At 45.4% G+C, this 24,285-nt stretch overlaps 1 protein-coding gene across 7 annotated transcripts in view; it reads right to left on the minus strand.

Moving 5' to 3' along the window:
• IKZF3 (IKAROS family zinc finger 3) overlaps nt 1–18,176 on the minus strand; it is a 40,534-nt gene extending 22,358 nt beyond the window's left edge. For 4 of the 7 annotated variants that reach the window (XM_054088554.1, XM_054088559.1, XM_054088555.1 and 1 more), the window contains exons 1-3: nt 15,652–15,820; nt 12,510–12,563; nt 11,446–11,556 (exon numbers count right to left, since the gene is read on the minus strand). In XM_054088554.1, coding sequence (XP_053944529.1) covers nt 11,446–11,556; nt 12,510–12,563; nt 15,652–15,805 — 319 coding nt within the window. In that variant the 5' untranslated portion in view covers nt 15,806–15,820. Of the gene's footprint in view, nt 1–11,445; nt 11,557–12,509; nt 12,564–15,651; nt 15,821–16,076; nt 16,217–18,028 lie in introns of those variants that run through there. The other 3 variants (XM_054088556.1, XM_054088557.1, XM_054088558.1) reach the window with 3 other exon arrangements.
• Nucleotides 18,177–24,285: the final 6,109 nt, after the last annotated feature.

A 24,285-nucleotide genomic window follows, 5' to 3' on the forward strand; every position in this document is an offset into this window, starting at 1 on the left:
AAATCCTCAGCACATGCAAAAAGTCAACTGGATAACAAAGAAACTTAATCATCTTAATGTGGCATTTTAATGACGCTGCTGATTTGCTGTGCCAATTCAGAGATAATGAGCCCCTAATGCTACAGATGTTCAGCCAGACTAAAGGAAAAAAAAAAAAAAGAAAAACGAAAAGCTTCTCTTGTATGCCATTTCCTAAGCATCCAATTAAACAAATTGTGAGAGCATATAAATAGTTTACCAGGTTTTGACAGCTGTTAATAGGATTCAGATGCCGAAGAACGAGAAGGGAGTCTATATGTGTGCATATCGAAGGATTCTTGTGACTACCTGGATTTGACAGGTATTAACTGCTGATTCATCACCGTTATCTCTACCTCTGCTCTGGGGACAGGCTGAGAGAGTTGGGGTTGTTCAGCCTGGAGATGAAAATGTTCCAGGAAGACCTTAGAGCAGCTTCCAGCACTGAAAGGGGCTCCAGGAAAGCTGGGGAGGGACTTTTTACAAGGGCCTGGAGTGATAGGATGAAAGGGAATGGTTTTAAATTGCAAGGGGGGAGATTTAGATTAGACATTCAGAAGAAATTCTTCATGATGAGGGCGGAGAGCCCCTGGCCCAGGTTGCCAAGAGAAATCGTGGCTGCCCCATCCTGGAGGGGTTCAAGGCCAGGTTGGATGGGGCTTGGAGCAACCGGATCCAGTGGGAAGTGTCCCTGCCCATGGCAGGGGTGGGACTGGATGGGCTTTGAGGTCCCTTCCAACCCAAAGCATTCCATGATTCTATGATCACCACAAATTCACCCAGAAATAGCAGTGTAAACCCAAACCCAGTGTACAAATGCTAGAGCTGGTCCCATCCCAGAAGGGGAGATACCTTTACCTAAATCAGCCTGAAAGAGAGCAGATAAACGTGGTGAAACTGAGAAAGGCAGCAGAGTTTCCAAATTAAAGTCAGAATCCTGCATGTTTACGAAAAACACCTCTACAACGGAATTAACGTGCTGTGGAGAAAAATATGTCCTGAGTTAAAAAACATCCATAGTCCTTAATGAATTAAGAGCGGGTTTGCAGTGCATCCCATCAAATTATAAACTGGGGAAAAAAGAAAATAACTCGATGTTACACTTATCTTTTTCCTTTAAATAATAAGAAGGAAACAATTACACTTGACATACACGTATGTATTGAAAATGTAGAGACCAGAAGGAATGGGGAATTTAATGGGGAATTGTAAAATGTGAAGCAAACCAATAGCAATATGAGATTATTTTCTTTTTCAGTAGAGGCAAAAGAGAGAGATAAGGCAACTTTCCTCCCCGTCCGTCCTCTACGCTACTGCAGGCCTCAGTTCAAGGGCAGGGAAAGGAGGTCAGGCCTTTTGGACCCAACCTGGCTTTGTTTCTTCTACGGACTCCAGCAATAAGCTCCCTTCTTACTACAGCAGTGATGCTTTTATGAGATCATTGTTGGCCAACAAAGGAAGAAGCAATCATCTCAAAGCAGCTTCCTGCTAGACTGCAGTGGCAACAAAACAGTCCTGAAGAGGTGGCAACACACATTCCATGGGCCAACGCCTACGCTCATGGATTTGGCCCTCCAGGCATCCCCACAGCTCAGGCTAAAGCAAGTTCTGCTGCACCAACACTCCCAAGTCCTGCCTTCAGCACTTCCACTCTACAACGCACTGGAAATCATGGAATCATTAAGATTGGAAAAGACCTCAAAGATGACCCAGTTCAACCATTAACCCAAATCCTCAGATTTCACTTCCTTGACTTACTAGAAATTATTACTCGGCACTGGCCCAGGTTGCCCAGGGAAGCTGTGGCTGCCCCATCCCTGGAGGTGTTCAAGGCCAGGTTGGATGGGGTTTGGAGCCACCGGATCCAGTGGGAGGTGTCCCTGCCCACGGTAGGAGGGCTGGAACTGGGTGATCTTTAAAGTCCCTTCCAACCCAAACTATTTCACGATACTTGGCTTTGATCTTCCTTCATCTTTGTTCCTCCCGGTGCTTTCTTAGCACTGTTGTTCAATGTTCCTTTTCATACAAAACCCAAGCACCTATTTTGTTCGGATACTAGACAAAGCACACTGGTAATTCCTAAACAAACCAGTGCACCTGGTAGAAATTTCACTTCTAAAAATAGGAGAGAAACTTTCCCAATTCCCCTTGGTGGAGTGCATACTCTACGGTAACGAGTTCCCTTGTTGTTATTGTGACTTGAAAGAAAAATAGAGAAAAATCAAATTGAAATGCAGCGCTGAGGATTGGAAAGGGGGAAAAAACCAAACAAACCAGGAGTCATTTTCTAAGCGCTCATATGTAGATTTTCTACTTCATTAAAACCACTGTCTTCCTATCATTAAAACAGTATAATTTATCTAGTTGTGCAGTTAATTACAACCAAGAAAAGCTAAAAACCATCAACCAATATGTTATCTCAAGCTCTTGTGAGCCAGGAAGCTTGAATTATGCAACTGGTTCTTAAAGCATCTTATTCAAACATGAGGATTTTCCCTATAAATGTTTATATCCCTGCGTAAATCCATAATTTCAGATCTGATGTTTCCCATTTATTACTATTAATAATAATCTAGTGGATTTTAAAGACTTTCACACAAAAGGTTTTCCAAATCTTTTAAAGTTACATCAATGACAAAGGAAAAATGTTATCCAGAACCGCGTGCTACCAAGGCTGGAGATAAAGAGGACAGCGGCAAAGCAACACCAAGCCATGGTTTGGGGAAGGAAATGAAAAATAATGCATTTAACAGATACCACAAACTGAAATTGAGGAAGGGAGATGTTATTACCTGTGACAACATGCCTGGAGGCTGGAGAATGATGGTTAGTGCTATGCTAAAGCCACCATGGGATTTAATTTTGATTATTTTAGAATCATAAAAACATGGAAGTTTGGGTTGGAAGGGACCTTAAAGATCATCCAGTTCCAACCCCTGCCATGGGCAGGGACACCTCCTACTGGATCAGGCGGCCCACGGCCCATCCAACCTGGCCTGGAACCCCTCCAGGGATGGGACAGCCACAACCTCCCTGGGCAACCTGGGCCATGGCTTCACCTCTCTCATAGGGAAGAAATTCCTCATTACGTCTGGTCTAAATCTGCCTCTCTCCAGTTTATCCCCATTGCCCCTCGTCCTATCACTCCAAGCCTTTGTAAACAGATCCTCCAGAGCTTTCTTGGAGCCTCTTCAGGTACTGGAAGGTTGCTATAAGGTCTCCTCAGAGCCTTCTCTTCTCCAGGCTGAACAACCCCAACTCTCTCAGCCTGTCCTCCTATGGAAGGTGCTCCAGCCATCTTATCATCTCCATAGCCCTCCTCCGGACCCGTTCCAACAGCTCCATCTCCTTCTTGTATTAAGGATTCCAGAACTGGACACAATACTCCAGATGAGGTCTCACAAGAGAGGAACAGAGGGGCAGAATCACCTGCCTATTAAAACAAACATCAATAGCTTGCTGGTTTTCCACAACCACCTACACCCTTGGTGTCGCACAGAAGATCAGGGGGAACATCATCCCACATGTCCAGTGCCCAGGTTTTCCAAAGCCTCACTCAGATGAATTTTGTTGCATTTATGACACCTGTTAACATTATCCTTTCAAATCTTAAATCTTCAAAGCCTGCCTCTTAAAAAGAAAGACAAAGAAGCAGCTGAAACTGCAAGAGTTCTTCCATTCTGTCACAGTTAAGATAACATCGCTCACAGACAACGTTTCTAAAATTGCAATTCCTAAAGTCCAGAAAGGCAGATACGATTGCAACCGTTAAATCAGACTTCAATGAGACAGTTAATCAGAGAACATCTGGACCTAACAGTCAGACTGAAAAAAGGCCACATGTTAAACTCAGATAATCGCCGGCACTAGTTATACCAAGGGACCTATCACTAATACAACCACTCAGGCATGGTCAGCTCTGGTCAACTTCTTTTTCAAATGAACTTCAGATCTGAGGAATTAAAAGTACAGCTTCGTTTTGCCATTTTTAAGTCACCTTTCCAAAGGCGTTCTTACAATGCAATGTACTCTTGTGTTTGATACTAGAAAAGCATAATACGAAAAGAAAAAAATAATAGGATAATATGAACAACAGGGAAATTTGTGATAAATATAAATGGAATTTTAACACCTATAAACTGAAGACAGAAGGCTGGTTAAGACATTGTTCAAAACCCTTGAATACCATAATCTCTACAATATGGAGTGTATTGTGGCTGCCCCATCCCTGGAGGGATTCAAGGCCAGGTTGGATGGGGCTTGGAGCCCCTGATCCAGTGGGAGGTGTCCCTGCCCATGACAAGGGGTGGAACTGGATGATCTTCAAGGTCCCTTCCAACCCAAACTGTTCTAAGATTTAATTCAACTATAAAACACATTTTACAGTAGTAAATGATCTAGATTCCAAGACTTGAATTTTAAATTACAAGTACACTCTCTCCAAATCGAGGAGTTTATAATTAAGTACTTGTGTTTCACTTCTAGCCAGATCTTCCACAGAAGCATGTGCATCCGCTCTGCATTCCCTCAGTAACATTCAGATCCAAACACCAAATCCCGTGTGGCAGAGGGGAAGCCTTCTTGGCATGACTCTCTGGGGACAAATGGCCTCATCCACAGACAGTGTCATAGCATAGCTTAGGTTGGAAGGGACCTTAAAGATCATCCAGTTCCAACCCCCTGCTATGGGCAGGGACACCTCCCACTAGACCAGGCTGCCCAAAGCCCATCCAACCTGGCCTTGAACACCTCCACCATCCACAACCTCCCTGGGCAACCTGGGCCAGGGCCTCCTCACCTTCATAGTGAAGAAATTCCTCCTTATGTCTAATCTAAATCTGCTCCTCTCCAGTTTACACCCATTGTCCCTCATCCTGTCACTACAAGGCTTTATGAACAGTCCCTCCCCAGCTTTCTCGTAGGCCCTGCATCTCCTAAACCCCCTCCTGGAGGTGGTGCTCCTGCATCAGGAGAAGCAGTCGTTGTCTGACACTGGGCAGCTGAGGTGCAGCAACCGAGCATACAACAGGAACAGATGGAATTGAGCTCTCAATTCAACACAGTCCATACCAACTCCTGCAGAGCAGCAGAAGGAACGAAACCAGGAACAAGAACCGCAGCACCTGAATGCAATGTGATGGGAGACAGCGTTGAGAACACAGCAAAGCTACCCTGAGGTACCAGAAGTGAAAGATGGTGTCAAGCACATGATGCAAACTTTGCATAATTCAATTAAAAGTCAGCCAGCAACAAGACACAACCCCGCTGGAAACCAAGCTTCATCAACTCCAACGCTCATGGAACGATGTGATGCATTTTAGCAAGGGTTTGACTCTTGTGGATTTATTTCTGCTTTCCGACACATTTCCAGCAGCACAAACAGCACTAAACCTGCCCCTTAAACTCACACCTTCTGTGCCAAATGAACAACGCAGTTGGGGGCAAAACATGAGTCATCTTAATTAACTGATTTCCTTTCCACCAACCCATATTTCTAAAAATGGATTATTTTCTACAATGGCATGTGATTTGAGTTCTTGGGGCTGTTTGCTTCACCTTCACTTATTTCCTGCTGGCACGGGGGTGGAGGAAAGATACCACAATATATCTGCCCTGGACTAGATTTTACTTTGATGTCAAAGAGGAATTTATCTCACTTTTAATTTCAAGGAATTATTTTGTATGAAGTGAGACGTGCTTTGTAGAACAAGCAAAGAAAAATGCAGTTTTGATGCATCCGAGGGCTGGAGCATCTCCCATACAAGGACAGGCTGAGAGAGTTGGGGTTGTTCAGCCTGGAGAAGGCTCCAGGGAGACCTTAGAGCAGCTTCCAGTACTGAAAGGGGCTACAAGGAAGCTGGGGAGGGTCTGTCCAAAGGCTTGTGGCGATAGGACGAGGGGCAATGGGTGTAAACTGGAGAGGGGCAAATTTAGACTGGACATAAGGAAGAATTTCTTCACCATGAGAGAGGTGAGGCACTGGAACAGGTTGCCCAGGGAGGTTGTGGCTGCCCCATCCCTGGAGGGGTTCAAGGCCAGGTTGGATGGGCTTTGGGCAGCCTGAGCCAGTGGGAGGTGCCCCTGTCCATGGCAGGGGGTTGGAACTGGATGATCTTTAAGATCCCTTCAACCCAAACTATTCTATGACTCGGGCCTGTATATTGAATAATATTGAATAACGTCGTGCAACCATTCTCATCCCAGACCTTCTCTGATAGCTTACACAGACAGTCAGGATATCTCAAAAGCAAACGCTATTTCCTGCTAAGTGTCATGAGAGAATTAGACTAAGAAATAGCTTCCTTTTCTGATTATTTCACTCCAAATAGCCAAGTTGCTGTATCAGCCCTGGCTGCTCGGGGCACCTCAAGCTGATGGCAGTCACCAACAAGCTGTGGTGACACAACAGTGTTGATGTCACTGAACGTGCTTGGCAGCATTCCTGCACCGACACTACAGTACTGTAGAGCTCAAACAAAGCCAAGAGGATCTTTTGTTGATAACAGATACGTCTTTCAGTTCATACACAGCCACCGAAGCAGAGACCTGACACAGTTAAAGCAGAGCAGACTCCCTGCTTGGTTGTAACGCTTACAGAAATCCCCTGTTAAGTGAACTTCTGCAGCAGAGCACTGCTGATGTTGTGAGATAACCCCTCAGTCCCATGAGCGGCAGGGCTCGATCTGGGCTTGGGAGATGTAATATTCTGATAAAAAACGGCACTTCCTTTTCAAGCAGATAAGTGCGTGTGTGAGCAGCACCACTGGAACCTCAGTGCACGCCTCGGCGAGGGTTTGTCATCCTCTCCTGTCTCACTCCAGCCTTTTAACCGCCCCCTTTCACACACCTAAACGCAGCAGCAATTAGCATCCATAAACCACAAATGTGGCTTCTATTTCTTTTTATTTCACAACCATGAAAGCTAGCTGACATTCATAACACCCAAAAAGTCATCTGCTTCAACAGATGAGGGAATTAAGACATAATTAAACACTTGTGCTTGACTGCCACTCCCATAGGAAAGAACACAGCTTTTTGTATTTCATTTTTAAATTAAAGATGCTTCAACTCTGGCCACCGAAGGCAACAGTGTTGGGGGCACATAAAGAAACAAGGGAAATTAAGTGTTTCCTCCCTCTCTGTCTCACTGCTACCTCTTCTCAGACTAGATACAGGAAGCACCATGGGAACAGAGTATTTTTATGGTTGCAGGCAAGCGTACACCATGTGCACCACAGCATGAAGCTTCCATTCCCCTGGGGCAAAAAAAAAAGGGGGGTTTTTCTTTCTTTTTTCTTTTTAACTTGTTCTCCATCAAGCTTTTAATTACCATATTACTGTAGCCTTCTGCCCGATTGTTTGCCCTCTACTTAGCAATCATCAAAGCCCTTTTAAAAGGGGCATATAAAAGGGCAGGTTAAATTGTTTAACAAGTCGTCACCCAGCGTGTTTGCATCTACAAATATGGAATTGTTTGCTGACAAAGTGGATTTTTCCTTACACCAAAAGAGCACCAGTTGTGATGACATTTCAGCCCTGGACACTAGTTTATTTAATGGCTTTATGGAGTTTCTGTAGCCTTTTGAAAGGATCACTGGACCGCTTTCTGCAGACCTAACATTAAAGGTTCCACCAAACTAGAGCTGAACATCTGGATCTGACCTGACTCCAACTTCTGCTCAAGTTCTCCGAGTGAGGCCCCACAATGCATTTAGTGGCACCCATTAATAATGCAAGAGTCACAAAATGTGCTATAATCCAAGAACCTGGAAGATTACAACTTACTATGAATGCTTGAGGAAACACAGAAAAAAATAGACATGACTGTGCTGAAGAAAACCATGTTACAGACACAGAAAGGCAGTGGAAAGCGGGCTATCAAACGTTCGATCTCACCCTATGAGTCAGTGGCCTCATGCTGTTACGCTGGCCTTCAGCAAACGGAACAAACCCTGTGGGCATGGATCTCGCAGAGGTTCAGGATGAAAGAAGAGGTTTCTGTGATGCAGGTGATCATCAGCGATGAATTGTGAAGCTACTGGAGTGGAATTGCTTGTTCACAAAAGGGGTCCATCACAAAGACCACGATTAACATTTACGAGACCCACACAAATATTTTCATTATTTCTGTTTAAACCCAGTATGGAATTAGGTATGAATTAGGTATGAATTTGGTATGAATTCGGTATGAATTAGGTGATTAACAGCCAAATAGAGCTGTTATTCCCCCTCTAAACAGACTTTTCAGGTGTAGGCAGGACATAATCCATTTCCCAAGAGCCATCACCGATACTGCCGACATTTCTGTTCCGTGATTCTGGAGAACACTCTATATTCATTAAGTTAGTGATCCCCGAATGATAATACTCCCACCAGGGCAGCACTGTCAGAACGTGGTTTCACTCATCTAGAAGACAGACAGTTATTGACCCAGGAGGATCGCTCAGTGACTGACAACAGGCTGCTGTTCTACAGTACGCATGACATGAAAGCTAAGACTATTTGTGCACTTTAGCATCCAACAGCAACGAAGTGGTGCTGGGCTTTAGGAAGAAATTCAAACACACACACTGACGTTTGCACAACCTAGAGGACTAGTAAAGCATGCTTAAATATTTCAGATGTATTGTCCTTCCGGTATCAGAATGATTGCAGGGAGCTGTATGCGAAGCAACAAAGTGAACACAATATATATTTTATTCTGTGCCATTTAACACCAAGATACTGCAGCTATCTTTTTATTTTGTGCATTTAAAAGAGCTTTCTCGTGGCAATCGTGTTTTTAATCCTACAGTGAGAGTTAAAGAAGAGAGCGCTGTGGTACTGAGTAGATTCATACTCACTTTATAATGAATGAATGCTCTCATGGTAAGGGACTCTGCTAGAGTGAAATGATGTTTTATTGATATTTATAGCACTATCTTTGAGATAGATATGTTCAGTATTTGCAGTCCAGAACAAATCGTAGAGACTTTAAGAGATCAGCAGCAATATGAAAAATGAATGGTATATTAGAGCAGTATCCATAAACATTTGCGAGAGAATGTTTATAAGTTGTATTTGATTTAAATGAAGCTACGAAGCTGGCGAAGGGGCTGGAGAACAAGGGTTATAAGGAACGGCTGAAGGAACTGAGGCTGTTTAGCCTGGAAAAAAAAAGGAGGCTGAGGGGACACTTCATCACTGTCTACAACTCCCTGAAAGGACAGAAAATGGCTTCAAGTGGCACTAGGACGGGTTCAGACTGGGTATCTGGAAAAATTTCTTCAACAAAAGGGTTCTGAGGCACTGGAATGGCTGCCCAGGTGGAGTCCCACTCCCTGGAGGGATTTAAAAGACTGGTAGATGAGGTGCTCAGGGATCTGGTTTAGCAGTAGACAGGTATGGTTGGGCTTGATGATCTCAAAGATCTTTTCCAACCTCAATGATTCTACGATAAATGTACAGAAAGGAGCCTGAGAAATGCTACTGAAGCTGAAGGCATCAGACAGCCAAGGAACTGAAGAAGGTTTTGCTCGATGCCACAACACTGCACCTGCAAGCAGTATAGACAGAGCTCCTGGAATGGGAAGGTGGGGAGAACCTGAAGCAATTCCTCTTGGATGGCCAATATTGAGGGGGTTGTGAAAGAAACCCTGCCCTGTCTTCCTGTACCCCCAGCTTAGTGGCTCAGAGGAGCAAAGGGCAGGGAAACTAGGAAAGCAGAGGTAAAAGAAGTGAGCTTGTACCACAAGGCACAACAAACAGCTGGAAGGTGGCTGTGAACACAGATGTGCTGTGGGATCTGAAAAAGAGATCAGATGCCTTGGATATAGAAAAGGCTCAAAAGTTTCATGTTCTGTGAATAAAAACATCGAAGTTCTCTTTTTAGGGTAAGCAGAACTCACCTGCTCAAGCTAGATTCTACACCGCAGACACCTATATCAAGGTATCCTCTGCTGACTATAAAGAGTCCTGCCCAGAAGCAGCCGCTTTGGGGACACAAAGTGCTTCACACCAGGTCAGACCCTCAAATCTGGGCAGAAACCTGCATGTTCTCTCTCTGCTAACTGCCAAGAAAGGCGTGACACCAGCACAGCGCTAGGCACTGGTGCTGAAGATACTTAAATGAGATGAATTTCAACCTCCTCATGGACTCTCCTGCTAGTGCTGCACTCCCTTGAGTGTTGCATGGTGGTTTGTACTTTGTTAATAGATAGATAGATATAAAGAAAGAATATAACCTTTAATAATGCAAAAGTTTAACCTCTGAACATTTCAATTCAGTTCAAACTAAAGTCATCCCATTTATGAGACAGGGAACAACCTGGGCAACCAAACCAGAGACAATTCTTTACCAATCTACTTGATTCATGTGATACGTAAATGTTACCTCAAAACTAACCAAAGCCACAGGCATAAATTCATCTTGACACGGATGTACTGCCTCGGACATGCACTGCCTGCAAGGCAATGTGAAACTGGTACAACATGGCATGCCTTTTCCCCCGTGTTTGTACACCACATCCTCTACCAGGCAGCATTTTTCAGTGTTTGTGGTTGAGAACTGGCATAAATGAACGCACTTAGCTCACTGGCAGGAATGGTTATTAATGCTGTGATTTCAGTTTATGAGCTTCTACATCAAGGAAGACATTGAACATCTCTTGCTTTATGTCTTCATAGTATATACACATTAATCCTGAACTCTGAGGGCTTGTACAATTCCTCCGAGGCCAGGAGCTGGTTCTTTTATCTATTTTACACCTATTTTATCTATTGAGAGAAGAGGGCTTAGCAGTCCTTGAAGAGATACAGAAATATGCATCTATGTAGGGCTTCTCTTAAATTAAATATAGTGCAGATTGGTTTAATATTTAATTCATACCTGTGTCTTCTTTCAGAGTTGCATAGGAAGGGTTTGCTGTTCAAATCAAACAATAAGCATGGTAAACTGAAAAACCTTCTTTTCACCCATGGTTTAAAGCAGAGGATTACTGCTATAGTTTTAAATTCTAAAAGGCCGAGTTGTCCTGTGAATGTGAGGTCCTTTCTTTCCAAATAAATAAAACCTGCCAAGTTGTTTTTCAGTTTAACAACATTAATGACAAGTGCAGTCCTGACACACATGTTTGTCACATGCAAACTGCTTGGAAGAATTTGAACAACACACATTAAAAGCTCGACAGATGCACCTGCTTTTGTATCTACTATCCACACTTCATAGATGCTGTAAAAGTGACCTTTAGAAAATGCACGTGAGGTTCCCTGATGGAAAACAGTTGTTCCCCCTTTAGGAAATCTCCTACACTAATTGTACTGTTGTTCCTTTTACAGACATGCAGGAAAACCAGAAAAAAAACATTTCTTATCATTCTCATAGTGTAATCAAATGAATAAAAAGACAAAATACAACTATTATTTTTCAGAACTCAATCTCCACTTTACCTCCTGCTTCTTCATTAGACTCGTTGTGATCCTTCATATCTTCCACACCACCCATAATATCCACTTCCTGGGGTTTGTTCAGATTAGAGTCTGTCAAAACCTCTTGTCCTTCTGCAAAAGAACAAAAATTAATTATCTATGCTTCAAGAATACTTCCAGGTGAACACCTCAGAGTGTCTGCAAACTCCCACTATTGCTTATGATGCCCACAATGTTCTTTTACAGATCATAGTATCATAGAATTGCTTGGTTGGAAAAGATCTTTGAGATGATCAAGTCCAACTGTACCTGTGCACTACTAAACCATCACCGAGCACCGCATCCACCCCTCCAGGGACGGGGACTCCACCACCTCCCTGGGCAGCGTCTGCCAGTGGTCGAGAACCCTTCCAGTGAAGACATTTTTCCTGATGTCTAATTTGAACCTGCCCTGGCGCAACGGGATGCATCAGTTGCAGTTGGATTTAACGGATTTGCTTCCCAAAGTTATACACAACCTCTTCAACTTATAACTCACTCTGAACCTTTTGCTCAGATGCGACTACCCCGGTGGTTGTTCTAAATGACACCAAACCAAGAATAAATTCCAGTGTATTCCCACACTGTATAGAGCACGTGTGTTCCGACAACTGCTGCTGGCAGGTAAGCAGGGAAGAGACTGGAAGGGGAATCACAGCTCTACTGTGTTTATTTGGGCAAAATATTAATCATTCTGGCCCCAGGCCAGGAAACCACTCAGGCACGTTTAATCAGAAGCCTCTTTGAACCCAGTTGCATTTCTCTGCTTATTTCACTTATGTCTTTTTAAACGCTATCAACATTAGCAGAAAGTTTTCTGCTGAGCGCTGTGGCAGCCGAAGGTCCGAGAAATCCAAGCCTCTCTTCTCGGAAAGAAAGCCAGAGTTTTAACTAGAGTGAAACATGTGCTCATAGCCCAGAAGGCCAATCCTGTCCTGGGCTGCATCAAAAGAAGCGCAGCCAGCAGAGTGAGGTATGTCCTCCTCTAGGCTGCATCTAAGCTTTTCAAGAGAGGGTAAAAGAACATCACTCGAACAGCACAGTACCTGCAGCCACGGGCTGTTCTTGGGCATTACTTAGGTCCATACCAGTCTGTGAATCTGCAAAAGACAGAAAAGCAGTCTGAGTTGCTTAATATTTAGACCCGTTCACGACACAGTTTTTATCATCTTATAAATTCTCATTTTCTCAGCTAAAAGCAAAACCGAAAAAGCAAAATTTCCCAAGAAATAAATACCAAATTATGTTTCATTGTACAACTTCTTCACATCTCGAGCGCTGTCATGTGCCCAGAAAAGAGATGAAGTCTTATTAGAACAGAAGAACTTACACTTTCGATTTAACGTCTTGCTTTGCACCCTGTGAGCACAGCATAGCGACAGTAATTGTACAGAAGTGAATTTCTATAAAGCATAAGATGCCTTTACACTCTTTCTTCAAAACAAAGGAAAACCCTACTATCTTCACAAGATCTGCTGGGTTTTGACAGGAATGCAAGTCAAATTTCCATGCCGAAATTCTGATAGGGATCAAACATCAAGGAGTTTGAGAAGATTTTAGAGGACTGTGGTCTGGTTCCAAATGTGCCGAGTGCTCAGCAGATGACTCAGAAGACAACAGAAGCTGCAGGTATTCATGTCTCTCACTCCAGTGCCCCCATTTAGGCTGGTGAGTTTAACTGGAGGCACAGACCTGACCTGTCCGGGTAAGTCTCTACTCAACGCTTTGCTGCCTCGAGATGCCATTGATAGGAGAACTGAGTTTCTTCAGTGTCACACACCTGCTTCCTTCTTCCTTTCCTCTAGCTTTTTCTTTTCCCTTCTTTTTTTAACATACCAGAAAATCTTTTATTATCTTTGCACATAAAAATTAATCGCTCCAGGCCCTGTAAAATCCATTCCTGGCAGTTACATAACAGAACTGCACCAGCAGCAGCCCTGAGGTGTTAACCACCGGTGACATTTACCCCATAATTATCTATCTTCACCACCACTGCACATGGAACATTTTTGTGGTCTCTGCAGTGTCAGAATACAAAGCTCTGTTCACTCTACAGCAAAGAAACCTGGGATCAGATAAAGCCATCCAGAAATCTGCACCAGGTCAATACCTCCAAGAAAACAACCGGATCCAGTGGGAGGTGTCCCTGCCCATGGCAGGGGGTGGGAACTGGATGGGCTTTGAGGTCCCTTCCAACCCAAACTATTCCATGATTGTACGATAAAGGCAAAGCAACATCAGAATTAGCCAACCAAGTTTTTGTTAAATGTATGGTTCTGTGTCCTAAACGCAAGCATTCAGCTCTCCTTTCTCAATAATGGGTCTAAGAGTTACATTATGCATGTCGTTCTCATTACTCTGAACTAGCTATTACCAAAGAGCTGCAAGAAAAATAAATGCTATTAATGATCCAAGCCATCCGGCAGTGGCCTGAGCTCCTCAGAGTGTAACTCCCAGCTGGAGACAAGTTGTTCAGCTCCCAACGCTTATGAAAGGTATCCTAAAATTAAATCAGAGCTCCTGTCCTTTCATGCAAATGCAGCACGAACGCAAGCTTTTCATTCAATGTCTTTTATTAGACCTAATAATGTTGCTTTTGTGTCATAAGCGGTTATGGAATTACATAACAAAAAGTTCAAATCTTTACTAAATCGGTATTCTTAAAATAAATAAATTCAAGGAAAAACAATAGTTATGCCTTTTAACTTGTTTCATTTTAACATAGCAGAACAAGTGAGGTAAGAAGCAGCAAAGGGACCAATTTATACTGCGAATAATGATGGGGAAACATTGGTAAATTCATGGTAGATGAATTAATGTCTCTCTAGTATTGATTTTAATTTTATATTGCAATAATACACACACTTAAATTACACAAACCTTTGCAATTGTGTAAATAATTAGGCTTTGGGCAAGACAATGAAATCCCCATCCTATAATACTCAAATTTGATTGTAATTGCATTCAGAAATCCTGTGCAGTTCCCCCTTTTGGGTGCTGATGCCCTGAACCGGTCAAAGCTTCAGGACTGAGCAAAAAGGCGTCTGCCGGGCGCGGGAAGAGGTGTGGCTTGGGAACCGCAGCAATTCTGCCTTCCCAAGGCTGCCAGGAGGTCTTGAAGAATTAGAGCTGCTTCAAATGAGATAAATTCAGCCTCTGTTTCTGCAGATATTGCTTTGGAAAGCTCTGTGTTCCTCAGAATGCCTCCCGAACACACAGTCGCTCCGCTCAGGACACGCACACTGCTGTAGCTGACTGGGTAAATCCCATCAGCACCAGCTCCTGTGCTGAGCACCGATGAACCCCAGCTGTAGGGCAACGTGCTGGAGAACAGCACCGCCTGGACCACGTTGCAGCCCTAGACCTGCTCGTGCAGCCTTCAACACTCATCTGTTTAATTTTGAGATTATCTTTGCCTATTTAGTTACACTTTGTTGAGAATAACAGGTTCCTCTCTCCATGCTGGGCAGCACAATCTTCTTGAAGAGGTAAAAGCAACAACATAGATAACGCTTCTCTTTCCTGTTGAGAAATATCTCAGCCCTTGTAGCACTTTCAAGCCTACAACATCCACTCATGAGTACTGGTTTCTTGATGATAATGAAGCTCCTTACAGCCTTAGTAGTCCCCTATATTTCACATCTGGTCTCTTTCCCGAATAAAGTGTTTTGAAGCCAGATCATAGAATCGCCTGGTTGGAAAAGACCTTTGGGATCATCAAGCCAAACCAGACCTGTCCACTACTAAACCAGATTCCTGAGCACCTCATCCACCCATCTTTGAAACGGCTCCAAGGATGGGGACTCCACCACCTCCCTGAGCAGCCTCTGCCAGTGGCCGAGAACCCTTTCAGTGAAGAAATTTTTCCTGATGTCTAATCTGAACCTTCCCTGGTGCAACTTGAGGCCATTTCCTCTTGTCCTAGCGCCTGTCCCTTGAGAGAAGAGATCAGCACCCACTCTGCTACAACCTCCTTTTAGGGACTTGTAGACAGTGGTAAGGTCTCCCCTCAGCCTCCTCCTCTCCAGGCTAAACAACCCCAGGTCCCTCAGCCTCTCCTCAAAAGACTTGTTCTCCAGATCTTCTGTTAAGCATACAAGAAGATCAAGGCAGCTTCCATCCCCGATTCTGTTCAAATAAGACCATATTTCTACCTAACAGAAAAGCACAACATAGGAGATCACTTACAGAGCACGTTAGTCTTCCTGAGCTTCCAAGAGATCCACTGACTAGGGTGCATGGAAAGGAGATGCTGGGCGGGTGTGCGTTGCTGCTGACGCACGATGCTCGTATACAAAGCAGAAGTAAAATTCATGTGCTTTTGAAACCAATCCTTAGCCATCCTGTGTTCTACACCAATAGCCACAGCAAGCAAAAATATTCAAATAGCTCACTAAAAAAGTGCTACGGCACTTTAAAGCTTTATCCTGGTACTTTAACACTTTATCCTGGTATTTACCCAGTTAATAGAAGCAACAAAGCAGTCTATCTTTATTTTAAACCCCTTAAAATTGATCTTTTTCACATAAATGATAACACTAATACTCCTCTGTCATCAATACAGCTGCAGGAAAACAGAATGAGAGGTAAATATTGAATTATTATAATCTTACCCGCTTTCCTCCAAAGTGAAAGCCAGAACATCGCCCTTTTTACTGCCAGCTGCAGTTTTCAACCCAACAGCATTGCGGAGGGGACATCTTTGTACATTCCATGTGCTCTTAGTCTTCCTATCACAGCACATGGAGCAAACACAGCTGGTTTCCTTGTCTTTGCGCCTCTTAAGAGGCACAAGCAAGCCAAAATAAAACCACACCAATCGTGGCCCCTCCACTACAAGCAGACTCTCATACTGGCAGTCAACCTCTTTCACCCAGCACGTTTTTTACCTTCAACCCGCCTCGTACAAGCAAAGAGAGAAAGCCTGCCTAATATCCCCACCAAAACGCCTTCTCAACGGCTTACTCCACAAATTTGGACAACATGATCTGAAAAGGTCTTTTCCAACCGAAAACATTCTGTGGTTCTTGGCACCTGGACTCAATATTTCTTGGCCCTTTTAATAATAGGATCTCTAACACTCTTAAGCGCCGTGCAATGTTTGAAATGACACGGGTGTTTTAAGTGCAGGGAAGAAATCCTGAGCAGCAACGAGTACCTAAAGATAACATTTTTCTCATGAAAACAGCAGAATATCTTCTAGCAATTCACCATGTTCGTATCAGTACAGCAAATAGAAAACGTAAAATCACTGAGGTGAGTTCACGTGAGGTCAGTTCTTGTGATCTTTGCAAAAAATGAACTGGTCAGGAAGAGATGTAGCCATGCAGATTGCAGACTTTGGCTTCCTTGACTCAGGTCTTGAATACCCACTCTGGCCAAGTGTCCATCTCCGGTCAGTGACCACATTGAGCCTCCTCCCACCGAGCACAGAAGAGTAAGGATGCAAGTGTCACCCCTTTGCCCACAATGGCAAATTTCCCCACTGTCTTCACCTGAACCAAGGTTTGCCCAAGATGTGGAAGGAGAACCACGCCGCTGTTACTGTATCCAGAGGTAATACAGTATGACACTGCCTTCCCCACTAATTTCACCCTGAACACAACAAGCTCAGGCACCCTGGCTGATCCTTATAATCCCCACAAACAGAACTAAAACCTGACCGATTATTTACACGTTAACTTTAAATGTACAAGAAATAGGAACACAAAAAAAAAGCGACTTCTCAAATAACCCCAGCTGTAGCGGCAGGAACATGTTCGTTTTCTAACCAGAGACCAAAATTACTGATATACCTAGAGCTTCCTTCTCTCACAAATGGACTCAATCTGATCAAGAAAATAAGGCTGCTTTTTTAAGCACTGAACCAGATCCATTCCCTCAAACCAGCAGTTACTCCTCTCAAGTAGCATTAGCCACAATTAAATCAGATTCTAGAAAAGTAAATAATTAAATACAAACATTTTAAAAACCTTTAGCAAAGGAGAATAACATTTTTACACAGACAACCGTGTCTGACTTAAAATAATCAAGACCCACAAGCCATCGAGCCACAGTGGAACCTCAACTCAAGCTCTTAAAACGATGAGTTGAAAGAGGCTGGTAGGAATATTCACCTCTGAAATAACAAACCAAGCGACGCTGCTTTGCCAGGTGAGTTAAACACAGCGGTATATTTTGCTTTTCTGCAAAAGCGAATTACACTGCAGCCCAAGATTCACTCACAACTTGGTTTTTGCCGGCTCCGAAAGTTCCCCGCACCTCTTACAAGCGAAAAAAACCCAACACGCCCTTGAATTCGTTAAAACCTGGAATAGGAGCAGCAGATAAAGCCGTCTTTAAGCCCCAATTTTATCAGACTTGCTGTGAGGTTTCTGACATTAAACAGAGAAGGGGCAGAAAGCCCCGTTCGTTCCCTTTTTAATCGCAACACGCGATTCGGTTTCTCCTCCGAGGCTGCAAAGCGGTTTTGCCGGAGAAGCCGCTGGGAAGCGATCAGCGAGGGAGGAGACGCAGAGCCTTCCCACCCCTCGGGGGCTCCGGGAAGAGCGGGGTCGTGTCTCACCTTCCATCGCGCCGCGGCTCCGGTTCCCCGTGCCCGCCCGGGGGCTCCGCGGCCGCTCCTCCCGCCGCATCCGGCACCGGCGGGGCTGGGCGAGCCGAGAGCGGCGCCGGGCGGCGACCGGCGGGGACAGCCCGGCCCCGGGACGAGCCCCGGCTCCCCCAGCCCCGCCGGTGGGGAGCTCCGAGCCTCCCCGGGGGAAAGGGGCTCTCCGGAGGAGAAGAGTGCGTTTCGGTTGGACAAAGAATCGTCAAAGCGGGGAAGCCTTAGGGTTGGAAAAGACCTCAAAGCTCATCCAGTCTAATCATCAGCCCAACCCCACACTGTGCCGGCTAAACCATGGCCCAAAGTGCCCTATTTCCATCCCTCCAGCGATGGAGACTCCACCAGGGCAGCCTCTGCCAGGGCTTCACCCCTCTGCCAGGGCTTCACCCCTCTGCCAGGGCTTCACCCCTCTGCCCGTGAAGACATTTCTCCCAATATCCATTCTAAACTTATGCAACTTGAGGCCATTTCCACTCATCCAATCCCATGTTTCATGGGAGAAGAGCTCAGCACCCACACCTCCCCACAACCTCCTTTCTGGAGCTGCAGAAAGCGGTGGGGTCTCCCCTCAGCCTCCTCTTCTCCAGATCAAACAGCCCCAGGTCCCTCAGCTGCTCCCATAACCCCTGTTCTCCAGCCCCTTCCTCAGCTCCGTTCCCTTCTCCAGACACGCTCCAGCCCCTCAAGGTCTTTCTCGGAGTGAGGGACCCAGAACTGAACCCAGGATTTGAGGTGCGGCCCCACCAGCACTGAGCACAGGGGGATGATCTCTTACCTACTCCTGCTGGCCACCCCATGGCTGATCCAAGCCAGGATGCTGCTGGCCTTCTCGGCCACCTGGGCCACTGCTGGGTCATGACCTGCATGCACCCTGGGCAGCTTTCCAGCCACTCTTGCCCAAGCCTGGAGTGTTGCAAGGGGTTTTTGCATCAGATGGTGAAGAGCGTCTCCCGAACAGGGGGCTGACAGCAGCCCGAGCCGTGCTCTTCCTCAGCAGCCTTGCAAAGGGGCTGTGGGAGACCCTCACCATTTCCATGGGACAAATGGCATAGAATCATTGAATCATTAAGGTTGGAAAAGACTTCTAAGCTCTGGCAAAAGCTGCCAGGCCATCCTGCAGCAGAAATCCAGAGGCAATACCCAGCTGATACGCGGCTAAGAAGAGCACCCCTGTTCTCACACAACACAAAACAACCACTGGAAGCCCTGCGCTTTAGAGAAAATGTCCTTCTACTTCATGAGAGACAAGCTCTTTCCCCACCACCAGAGGTGGCTCCACAGGGAAAGAAGCCATGGCAGGTCTTTAAGCAGGGATTGCCAGGAATGGGACCCTGGGGGACACAGCTGCAGGAGAAATAAACCAACCTTACAGGAGTAATGCTACCCAGAGGGCTCAAACACGCTCCTGTGCTCAGGCCAAGGCAGCCGGGTGACCACATAGATCCCTAGCTGCCCACTGGTCCACAGCTCCCTCCAACCCACATCTCCATCTGCGAGTGTATCCGACAAGAAGCACGCTCTGTTCCCTCCAGCTCCCTCAACGCTGCCTGGTGGGAAGCAGTTTGACAACCTCTTCTGTGACAGGGCCACCAGCAAGACCGATAGGTCTGCAACTCCTTACAGACAGTCAAAAATACTACTTGTCATTTGAGGCAGCCCTTAAAGTCTGCAGCGAGTGCCAACACCCAAAATAGCTCGGGAAAGCTTGCGATGACAAGGGTTAGGTCACTCCAGGGACAACAGCTATTCATACAGAGAGTTTAGCAGGGTGACACGGAGCTATTTTGCGTTGGCAGGCTTCTGACTCACTTTATTTTGCACTGCAGAGCCAAGCAGCCTAAGCCTTTATTAGAACTGGTCTGGCCGTTGTGCACTGGGTTGCCCACACACGAGAGGAACTTGTTCTCTATATACTTCATGTCCTGTGCGTGCAGTTGTCCTGGCTCTGTTTACACATCATGTAAACACGCTCAGGCAGCCTCAGCTGTTCAACAAGTTCGGCTTTCTTTGCATTAGTTGTTAAGTCACACTCCTCCGACTGAACATTAAAACTCAATGAATGAGATAAGATTAAATGACAACTTCCATTATTTTGCTTCCCAAAATAGGATTGCTATTTAGAAGAAAATCAAGTTACAAAATTCTTCCATAAATTAAAGCAAATACAAATGTTGAAGCACTCGGGGAATTGTTAAATAATGATTTCTGTGCATCTAATAAAGACTTGTGAAAGGAGGCTCGCTCTGCACAGGGCCCGGAGGGGGCTTTGAGCAATGTGCCCCAGTGCAGGATGTCCCTGCCCACCAGATGACATTTACGGGCCCTTTCTGACCTAAGCCCTCCTATGATTCATGAGGAAGCGTGAGCTCTGCCAGACCACCGCAATCCTGACTTCATGTGCGAGCTAAGCACAAGTCATGGCATTTTGCTTCACCCAAAGCCCAGAGATGTTTACCAAGAAAAGGCCTAAAAAGATAATAGCTGGCCTAGATCTCAGATCAGCACAGAACATCAGTGCAGAACAGCCTGTACCTGGCGTGCTCTGACATCAACATCGGTCGTGTTTGCAGCTTCGAGCTCTGCTGAACCAGAGAGAAGCAGAGAGAGAAAAAGGAAAGCAGCCAACCCCGGGTGCTGTAGGTGGAAGGCTCAGTGCTAACTTTCAGCGTGACCACGGCAGTGCACGTCTGCTCATTACAGCTTTAGACTTAGTTCATCACATTGTTCTTTTGGGTTGGGGTATTTTTTGGCCCTGCAATTCAGTTGTGTTTTAAAACTGAGAAATGAATGTTTTGGGGTAAGAAGAATGATGGAGGCGTAATGCATTTTGTTCCCCTACTGCATATGTTTTCCACAAAGGAGTCCAGAAACCAGTAATAACGCTCGTGCGATTTGAGAATCTCCAAGTTAACGCAGCTGCAAATGAAATTGTGATCTGACCTGATCATTTGGATACACAAAGGCAGCGAGAGTGAATTACCTCAGCTCAGGTGTGTGACAACAAGACAATATAGAAACACGATTCTCCTACTTACTTTGTGTTGGGTCAGTGCTCGCTTCTTAAATCGATGCTTTTCTATCCCTTCAAAAAAAGATTCTGAAAATCAAATGTTAAGGAAGATACCCAGGATAGTCAAGCCCAATTCTATGCTTCTAGCTGCTAGCAAAAACACCTAGTAATTCATAAACACATGACTTCACATTTTGTCCTATTAAATCCTCCCCTCGCCGTTACCTTCTTCTTAATCAGCTTTTTTTTCCCCTACTGAGCTAACAAATCCATACTGACAAGGTCCTTTGTAACTTAGAAATGTTGCAGACCTGAAAAGGAATGAATCATTTGACTCAAGGCACAGACCAGGAGCCTAAGTTTATAAAGGTTCAAAACTGCAGGCAAAGCTTTATAGTAAAGACCCTATTTTATAATAATTAACGAGCTGGGGGCTTATGGGCTGTGCAGGACAGTTGTCAGGCAATAGGCTATAAACATCCTTAGGAACAGAGGATGTTCAGACCAAACTGTGACTAGTTTATAGCAGACACGTTAAAAACTGAATCATTTTGCCTGTATGGTGTAAGCATGAAATGTTAACTTTGAGTAAAACTGAAAACATTTAACCCATGGGAACGCTGGATCTTTTGAGGTGGTCCCAGCTCTGAACTGTTCAGCAGCTCAAGGAAATTAAAAATGAAAACCCTGACATAGTTCTGGTACCTCAAGCAACCACTGGAGAGTTAATATCTTGGTCTAAGGAAGAAGAAAGCGCAGCCGCTTCCCTGCAAAGAGAGAGAAGTGAAATAATGAGGCAGCTCATGCATTTAGTAGGAGTTTTGCAAGACATAAGTGAGAAGGACACTACTTTAAATTACCACCAGGCTTGGCTAAAAGTATTTTCCATCAATAGTTTGATATCTTTCTTTTCATGCTTATTTTTTGGTACACTTTATCAAAGAAAACTTATATTTAACTTATTATCCTTTTTTTTAACCTGGAAGCATTGAATTAAAACTTTTTGCAGCTATCTATAAAAATAACTCATTCCTCTCTTGGCTGCTTCCATATTTGTTATGCAAATACTTTTACATCATTTTTGGACACCGGCATGGTCTGGGGCTGCACAATAAATATCATTTAGCTAATTACCAGAGGCTTGACCACAGTTCCTGATCCTGCGTGCCTCATGATGTGTGGTGAGGTCAAATGCAAGCACCTTCCCCTCCCTGCTCAGCTGGTCCCCTATTTTTATAATGCTCACTATTGCAACAAAACAGAATCATGAAATGGTTTGGGTTGGAAGGGACCTCAAAGCTCATCCAGTTCCACCCCCTGTCATGGGCAGGGACACCTCCCACTGGATCAGGGGCTCCAAACCCCATCCAACCTGGCCTTGAACCCCTCCAGGGATGGGGCAACCTGTTCCAGGGCCTCCCCACCCTCACAGCAAAACATTTCTTCTTAAGATCTCATCTCAATCTCCCTTCTTTCAGCTCAATATTTCTGCTTTTAAGAATTCAAAACTCATAAGAAAGGCTTCCAAAACATGTAACCGAATTAAAAACCACTGAGTACCTGAAGTAATAATGTGACATTCAGCTCTATTTTTGAGCCAACAGGATATGCCCGGCTCTTATTTTCAATCTTTCTCACAGCAAGTGGCAGGAATGATTTTTGTTTCTAAGCTCGTCCCGCAATGACTCGCTCCAGAAACCAAAGAACAACCTGGTGTGCAAAGCTTTGCAAGTTACCTCAGGATGTGGAGTTGGTGACACCAGCCCAGCTCTCCTGGCGGTTATGGAGCAGATTGGGTGCTTTGAGTGGAGAGACCACAACTGATACCTGAACACACCTTGGGTGTGCAAAGCTTTGCAGTTACTTCAGGATGTGGAGTTGGTGATGCCAACCTGGCTGTCCTGGTGCAGGTTGTGTACACTGAATGGAGAGACCACAACCCGTGCTCAACCCCCCTGGTGTCCAAACCTCTCGAGTTACCTCACAACATGGACTTGGTGACAGTAGCCCAGCTTTCCTGGTGCTTACAGGGCAGGTTGGGTGCTCTGAGTGGAGAGACCACAACCCATGCCCAAATCCCATGGTGTGCAAAGCTTTCCAGTTACTTCAGCCTGGCTGTCCTGGCGGTTATGGAGCAGGTTGGGTGCTCTGAACAGAGAGACCATGACCCATGCCCAAAGCCCATGGTGTCCAAGCCTCTCCAGTTACCTCAAGACATGGATGGGTGACACCAGCCTGGCTGTCCTGGCGGTTATGAAGCAGATTGGGTGCTCTGAACAGAGAGACCACGACCCATGCCCAAAGCCCATGGTGTCCAAGCCTCTCCAGTTACCTCAAGATATGGATGGGTGACACCAACCTGGCCGTCCTGGCAGTTATGGAGCAAGTTGGGTGCTCTGAACAGAGACCACAATCCATGCCCAAAGCCCATGGTGTCCAAGCCTCTCCAGTTACCTCAAGATATGGATAGGTGACACCAGCCTGGCCGTCCTGGCAGTTATGGAGCAAGTTGGGTGCTCTGAACAGAGACACCACAACTCATGCCCAAACCCCGTGGTGTCGAAGCCTCTCCAGTTACCTCAAGACATGGAGTTGGTGACACCAGCCTGGCTGTCCTGGCAATTATGGAGCAAGTTGGGTGCTCTGAACGGAGAGACCACAACCCATGCCCAAAGCCCATGGTGTCCAAGCCTCTCCAGTTACCTCAAGATATGGATGGGTGACACCAACCTGGCCGTCCTGGCAGTTATGGAGCAAGTTGGGTGCTCTGAACAGAGACCACGACCCATGCCCAAAGCCCATGGTGTCCAAGCCTCTCTAGTTACCTCAAGACATGGATTGGTGACACCAGCCTGGCTGTCCTGGCAGTTATGAAGCAGGTTGGGTGCTCTGGGTGGAGAGACCACAACCCACGCCCAAACCCTGTGGTGTCCAAACCTCTCCAGTTACCTCAAGATATGGATGGGTGACACCAGCCCGGCTGTCCTGGCGGTTATAGAGCAGGTTGGGTGCTCTGAACAGAGACCACAACCCATGTCCAAACCCCAAAGCCTCTCCAGTCACCTCAAGATGTGGATGGGTGACACCAGCCTGGCTGTCCTGGCGGTTATGGAGCAGGTTGGATGCTCTGGGTGGAGAGACCACAACCCATGCCCAAACCCCAAAGCCTCTCCAGTCACCTCAAGACATGGATGTGTGACGCCAG

Source organism: Cuculus canorus, chromosome 25 (assembly GCF_017976375.1).
Source record: "Cuculus canorus isolate bCucCan1 chromosome 25, bCucCan1.pri, whole genome shotgun sequence".
Taxonomy (NCBI): Eukaryota; Metazoa; Chordata; class Aves; order Cuculiformes; family Cuculidae; genus Cuculus; species Cuculus canorus.